Raw genomic sequence first — 7,814 nt, 5'->3', positions numbered from 1 at the left:
CGCCCGCAATCAGAGAAAATATCCATATATATGTATTTTAACCCATATCCGTTTTTAGCAATTTAGATCTGTTTCTTCAGCAACCTAGATCTATTCCAGATTTGGGTACCTGTTTCAATCCATGCGCTTTTTGAGTATGTTTTTTAGTCTCTAGAGTTCGTGGAATAGATTCTTGAGGCATGCTTTCGCCACTCGAATTTGATTTCCTAGTGATCTTCTTCTCGTGATTTTTTGTTGTCTTTGTTAGCATTCTCCTAGAGGTTGCCAAATAATTTCCCAAAGAACTCCAGCCTTCGTCCTTGCATTATGCCCAATCGTTTTCTTGCAAATTTTTTTTTCATTGTTTCGAGCTTCCTTTGACTTTTGTTACTTCGTCTCTCCAAAACCTCACGGTTATTTGCTTAGGCCAAGATGTGTGGTCCACCACTACTGCTTGTGCTCTCTCTTAGAGTAGTGTGATGTGTTCATTGTAGAAGGCACTAACTAAAATTTGATCTTCGGAGGGGTCGTCGCAGTAGCTTGTTGATGTCCGTCATCATCGTTTGTTTGGATCCTCCACCGCCATCGTTGTTTTCCATAATCATCATACGTTATCGACCGTCATTGCCGTCTACGGTGCTTGTGCCATCGCTGTCTTCATTTCTACTGCCATCATTGACACTTAACATGGTCGTCATCTGCTACTTCTTCCTTCCTTGGCTTTCTGGGTTTACACCATTTTTTCAAGGGAAAAGCTTCCTTAGAAGCTCTCATAATAATAATATAATATGTATATTTATGTAATATAACATGCAAAGACATCTGTTCCCTAGTTTCCATGAAAAGCTTTATAATGTCTCTTTATTTTTATTTTTTTATTTTCTTTTTCTACCAAAGTTCTACACAAAACTTCTTCATACAAGACGTATATATATAGAGAGATAGATTTCTCTGTCTTTTTCTCAATTATTTTTATTTTTGAATAAAATAATAATTGAAAACCAAAATGACAACATATACAAAAATATTAACTGAAGGAACATACCATTAATGCGATTATCACATACATGTAATGCATTCTTTTTCAATTAATTTGATTTGGCTTCATGCAACTTGGTATTGTGTGAAAGCCGTTATATTATTAATAGACTTTTTGGACGCTTCTCACATATGGTGTCAATTATTGTTGCATTGATACAATAATAAATTTGTTGAATGAAAACGTCGTCTGAGCTTACAAAAATAAGAAAATAGTCAAAAGATGTAGAAAGATCCCCATACAAACACTCCGACGTTTAAATTAAATTAGACACTGAATATGATAAAAGAAATTATCTTAAAATTAGAATCAAAGACATCCTCTTATCAAGAATAAATGTCTCTTTATTTATAAAAAAATATTAAGTAATTTAAAATATAACAGAATTATGATTTTCATAAATAACGTTTACCTCGATTGATCCTAATCTGATTAAGACTAAGATAAGTATAGATAACATCTATCTTTGTATTCTAAAACTTATTAAAATTAAAATACAATATATTTTATAAATAATATTTACCTTACCCCACAATAGAATTTATTAAGAATAATATTTATTCAAATGTTTTATAATTATTTTAAAATTAAAACTCGTTATGAATAATTACCTATATTTTCTTAAAATATTCAAAAAAATTAAATATCCAACTTATTATATGAATAATTACCTATATTTTCTTAAAATATTCAAAAAAATTAAATATCCAACTTATTATATTTGCACGCTTGTGTGGGTTGTACATGAAATTTTTTTTGACTTTTAATTCAAAAAGATATTCTGAGCTTTTGAATTTTTTTTTTTTTAGAACTTTTATCTATGACACAACATGTACATTCATGAATAACACAATTATAATTATTCTCAAGAAAAAAGGTACGGAAGAATTTAAGATCATCTTATCAAAGCTCATTTTACAGCAAGTCAGAAACCCAATTCACGGAACACAATCCTGAACCGATCCCGAGCTTTTGTACACAGTTCATGCAGTCGAGGCCCAACACAACATAGCCCACTGACATATGACAACGCCAGGCAATTACAAATTGGCAAAGCTGGGAATCACATGATAAAAGCAAGAGAGCAAGGAAGCCAGCAGGTGCAAAGGAAAGAGATAAAATAAAATGACCTGAACCAGTAAGGTCAGACCGCAATTCAGGCTCATATAGGGTATAACTAGGTTAAAGCATGTCAACAAAGAACCAAAATGGCCATCCATGATACAGACAATTCTTATGTACAACAAGGCAGAAAAGAAAAGAAGGAAAAAGAAAAGAGGACTAGCACAAGCTACTCGTACAGCAATTAGGGGGAATGGTGCAAGTCTCCAACTCCCAACAAGCCTTTTGCACAGTACCCACATACCAGAAACCACAACCACCTTCCGGGACAATTTTTTGTTACACACAGCAAGATCTGCAATGTAAATTTGAAGCTTTAACAGCTAGAAGGAATCAAGATGCTATCATGTAAGGCTAGTGAAGATTTTTTATCAGATGCTTTTGATTCCTCAATAGTCTCTTATGTGGCCCACAATTATGCAAGATAGCATTGAAATCAACTTAGGTAGGGAATTATTTGGTGAGAAGTTTTTTGCCATCATTAGGACATGAATCTTGGCATTGATGAACTCTTACGGTTCTGGACAGTATAAAGACACATAAGGTCATCAAATAATTATAAAAGCAGACACTCGACATTAACATTGAGTGATGACTTGGAAAACTAAGATGCTTTGACAGATAAGGTCTATGAGAGATGGAATTTTAAATTTGAAGAAATATCATTTCAAATGTTTAAAGTAGGAAATGATTAATTTACCTGTTATCTGTAGGCACAATGGAAGCTGGCAACCAGACCTGCTTGCCAATCATTCACAAGCAATCTTGGTGTCAAAGCTGCTGAGGCAGATCCCAAACGCCTGGAATGCTGAGATTGGGTACTGATAGTCCATGGTGAACACGTCCTTTCCCACCTTCCCAAACTGGAGAATGACATTCTCTTGCTCCTGCACAGCTGCTCCCTCTTCCACTGAGGCAACGAGCTGAAAGTTCTTTACAGATGCAACAGTCACCCGTCCATTAAAGTTCAAGCACCAGCACTGGAGTTGCTCATGCCATCTAGGAGCCTTATTCTTCAAGACCAGCATATCATCTTTCTGGGTGGACAAGGGTCCACAGTGGAAATTCTCCATGCGAGTTGATTTTGATCTAAAAAATGGAAGGGATGGAGGAGTTTCCACGTTACCAAGAAGGAATTCAGTTTGAGTGGGGGCTATACCACCTGGGTTAATAGCAGAAGCAGGAATGGCATCCATAACACAGTGCATCCTTCTTGGACCCCTACTTTTCAGAATATGTCAATATCCACTGTCAAGCATACTGACATAATAACTTAACACTAACATCTCCAAACTGGTAAAAAGTAGATAGAGAAAATCCATTACAAAGTCTAAGCTGTAAATAAAACGATGTCATCTGTCTTTTCCATAAAAGGAAGGATGATATTAAGGAATTCATCTCTTACCTGGAGCCCAAGACATTCAGATCATATGAAATGTGGGCCACAGGATAGTTGCCACCTGAGAAACTGGGGGAGACTTGTTTTGTGCCAAGGAGCCTGGTTGAGTGACATTTAGAAACTTTGGCTCCAGCATTTGGAGGCTGTGCATCATAGATTGTGAACTTGGTCCCTAGAAAATTTGACCTGTCAGAGAGAAACAAAAATTGAATTAGTTTAGACTTGAAACTAGAAGAAGCAATAATACCACATACCAGCTGACCTCACCTCAACTTTCCAATATAGGTGCTGCTCCCCCTGGATACAATTTCAGGATTTAAGGAGATGATGTAGTCTGTGCATGTTGGACGACGACATTTCCGAGCAGCTAGGAGGAATTTGCCATCATCATTTGAAGCTGTGCAGAGATCAGATAAGAAGGGTGAATAATAGTTAGACTGCAACCTCTCAAACAAAAAGCTCGATTATTTTCCCAAAACCCCAGCTTGAATGCTATCAATGGTGAAATTTAAGTCTCCACTGTCATTTAGATACTAAAAAAGTTACAGAAAACAAGAACAGCGTAATGCAGAACAAAAGGTGAAACCAAGGATACAAATATGTAATGAAAAGACACGAGAATTGGTATCCTGAAACAAAAGTTTATCACCTTGACTTAAATTGAGGAAAAGGTGATATGTTTGGGAGCCCCGATTCCGTTTTATATAACATTGGATGAGGGTGTCTCTCGGGCCAGGCTGCAGGGAAAGGATACAATATAATAATTAGTTTTACTACAAGCTAGAAGAAACGACAAAGTTTTGGTGACTTATATGTTAATTTTCAAACAATCCAAAATAAGATACAAAAAAATATCACTTTAGTTTTGATGTTCCCCAAATTTAATTCACATAGTATCTCATAAAATAGAAAAGAAGAGTTTGAAGAACAAAAATAGGAAATCCACGACTGAAATAAGATAGACCCGTGAACACCATAGTTATTGGTTGTGTTCTCTGCCAGTTGTTGTAACCCTGAATATACCATTTCAGTAAATACACATACAACAGAATCTAATTTCCTTCCCAGTTAGATTTCTGGTCAATGCCAATATTTTCTGCTCATCTTGTTCAGTTTGGGTGTTTCCAAACAGTTGTCTAGATGCTAACATCAAATGTGGTATATAGAATGCGTAATTTAGACTGAATGGAAGGTCGCTATCATGGCAAAAAGGGGTACACTTATCAATCAAGACCTCCATCAAATTTTCTAGGTATTTTTAACAATATAGTCTTATTTAAAATTTCTAAATTTGAAGTATTTTGATTTGATAATTCCTAAGTCCCATAATGGGCATCCCTAGTACACGAGGCACCCTAATTTGCAAGGGTCGAGGGTGAGTAATTATTACACAGTCTTCCCCTTGCATTTTTCTGCAAAGAGGCTGTTTAAACGACTTGAACCTGTGATCTCCCGGTCACAAAAGAGCAACCTTGCCATTCCTAAGTCCTACATCTAGTTAAAATTACAGTTCAATGACATTGCACCACCAGACAAGCAACATATAAATGCTTTTAAAAAATTTTGACATGAGATTGTCTAAAAAAAAATAGAATTATTCAGAAGGATAACGAAAGGAAATTAATGGTACTTCTTTGTTGAGGGTGTGGACAAAAAACAAACGACAAATAGTAGAAAACAGCAATAATATTAACAAGGAGAACTATTTGGAAGGATAACAAAAACAAATTAGTTGAATTTATTTGCTGAGGATAAGAATGAAAAACAAACAAGGGTTATATTCCCCACATTCAGAATTAAGTAACCCCCTAATTACTATTTCTAAATAAGAGTCGCAAGTGCTTAGAATCACAACTAACAAGCCACTCTTAACTAACTAGGTAAAGATCATTGATATATGATTGTAACTTGATTGAATTTTTCTTCAGAAAAAGAAAAAAAAAATATCATTGATATCCATTACTATCCCTATTCCCCGTTCAAAGGGCATGCAGAAGCAAATTAGATGACTACAAGCATATACAATATAAATGAATCTTCAAATCAACAAGATAACATTTTTCTTTTCTTTTGATGGATAACTTAACAGGGACTCAAAACTTGAGCCTCTTTATTGGAGCAATGCATCTTAAGCTGCTGATGTCCCGAGTGACAAGAGCAAACCAATTCATGAAGAATGATTACTAAATCTTAATATCATTTCTATTTGTAACAGCTACATTAAGACATAAGTCAGTCAAATGAATTTCTCTAGATAAGCAGGTCAGTTAAATGGTCAAGAATAAATTTAACTCCAGAAAGAAACATACAATGCCAGAGTATAAGGCAACAACAATGACTAAATCAAAAAAGTACAAAAAATGCAGCTTGCATAGGCGTTACATAACTGACCTGCTTCAGGGAGATTGGGAAGGTCAACTTGCCCGAGACTTCTGGAGTGCTGACAATTTCCTTCATGATTTCTCTCCAACTCCGACAAACGCCAGCACAAGCAACCACATTCTTCCTAAGGGGCCAAGTAAACTCTGACTTCTCAATCCTCATCAAGACATCCCTCAAAAGCTCAGGGGGCATATTGGCCCAACAGCTTTGCTTCAAAGCATCAACAGCCACTGAACTATCCTGAACCACCCGGTGCGACCTCGACCTCAGCCCATACCCAAACTTCACATCAAACCCTTTTCTCCCAAACTCTCCCTTCATATCCTGAATCATACTTTTAAACGACATCCTAAAACCTCCTTTCAGTCTATGCACAAAAACTACACCCAATGCATTTACAACAATCCAGTTTTCTGTCAAACCATAGCTCACTAAACATCAAATTAATTACATGTCTATGAATAATTTCTAACAACCACCAATCAGAAACACCCCGAAACTTCCATATCCTCGGGCCGAAATTGAAACGAAATCACATCAACTTACCAAATCTCGGACACACACAGCATGAGACCAATCCACATACCTAACAATCAAGAATCGGAAACAAAATAATACACTCCAATTGAACAGAAACGCTAGAAATCCAAGATCCAAATACAACCGAATAAGCATCGTGTAACCGCTCACCGTGATTGAAATCTGCGGATCAACAGGCCTCCATTAAAGAGGTGGGGCCGATTGACGAAGAAACAAACTAGTGTTCTGAGATTAAGGTGGCAAAGCCATCTGCAATCAGAAGAAGATTTCGAGCTCGGTGGGCAGCGAAATGCGGTGTGGAGATTAGGGTTTGATCCGTGCGTGGCTTTTTGCTCACTGATGGGGCTTCAGTGCTGGGTGGGGGTCACTTGTGTAATAAATAAATATTAGTAGTTTAATAGTAATCTTATCTGCTTTGGTGTCTCCCTGAGCTGTCAAGTCGGCCGGGCCGGTCTGAGATCCGGGTTTTGGGGGCACCGCTCCATAATCGATGTCAAGTCCTTTGCCCTTTTGAAATCTACACACACCAACCCTAAGTGTGGCACCATTTAGGTTAAATTAAAATAATTGAATTGAATTAAAATACTTGAAATTGTCGGTTCACTAAGCTATAAGTCAGTTTGGTTCTTATTTTAAATTTAATAAATTTAATTATTTTGATTCAATTTAATTTTCATATTGAACAAAAACTAAAATAATCCAACCAATCAAAATATCAAATAACATCATTTTTTTACCAACAACTCATAAGAATAAAGAAATAAAATAAGTTATTCAACTTTCAAGTTTTAATCATTCCACCTTCCCATTTGGGCCTTCCTCTACAATCTAAGTTTCTGACAAACCCTAATCATTTTTCTTTATCTTTGTTTCGATCGGCAACCAATCCCGACCTCTTCATTTCTTTTTCTTATTTGCTACGATGAACTTCGACATTTCCCCTTCATCTTTGCCTCTGCTTTTCGATTATGACTAATAGATTGCCAACGACAACCCTAACTTTTTCTTCTTTACTTTGGTCAACCTTGACCTTTCATTTTCTTCTTTGCTCCAACGACCTCGACCTTTCCATTTCCTTTTTACTCTAACCGTCGTCCACGATACCTAACACCATTGTCGATCATTATCTTCTTCAATTTTTCATCATTTTCCCTTTACAACTCATAGCCATTAACCAACTTGGCCACATCTAGCTTTATCCCTCTTATTTGTAATTCAACGCTGATGAACTCTTATATGCAAATTATCTTCTTCATCCGTATTTAGCTTCAACTTTCAAACATATGTGAGTTTATAAGTCTTTGTCTTCTTCAATTTCAAATAGTTTTCAAATCGGCTTCTTTGGTTTTTTTT

At 36.1% G+C, this 7,814-nt stretch overlaps 1 protein-coding gene across 1 annotated transcript; it reads right to left on the bottom strand.

Annotated features, from left to right (window-relative positions):
* Positions 1-2,134: 2,134 nt before the first annotated feature.
* On the bottom strand, positions 2,135-6,830 carry LOC127787257 (tubby-like F-box protein 3). Its single transcript, XM_052315219.1, has 7 exons — positions 6,612-6,830; positions 5,931-6,507; positions 4,189-4,276; positions 3,807-3,936; positions 3,546-3,725; positions 2,841-3,361; positions 2,135-2,435 (listed from the first exon to the last, which is right to left on the bottom strand). The coding sequence occupies exons 2-6, from the start codon at positions 6,267-6,269 to the stop codon at positions 2,890-2,892; spliced, it is 1,209 nt and encodes a 402-aa protein (XP_052171179.1). The 5' UTR covers positions 6,270-6,507; positions 6,612-6,830; the 3' UTR covers positions 2,135-2,435; positions 2,841-2,889.
* Positions 6,831-7,814: the final 984 nt, after the last annotated feature.

The sequence above is a fragment of the Diospyros lotus genome, chromosome 12 (assembly GCF_014633365.1).
Source record: "Diospyros lotus cultivar Yz01 chromosome 12, ASM1463336v1, whole genome shotgun sequence".
NCBI lineage: Eukaryota > Viridiplantae > Streptophyta > Magnoliopsida > Ericales > Ebenaceae > Diospyros > Diospyros lotus.
Note: the sequence above shows the minus strand (reverse complement) of the source record. Positions and strands in the feature narration are given on the sequence as shown.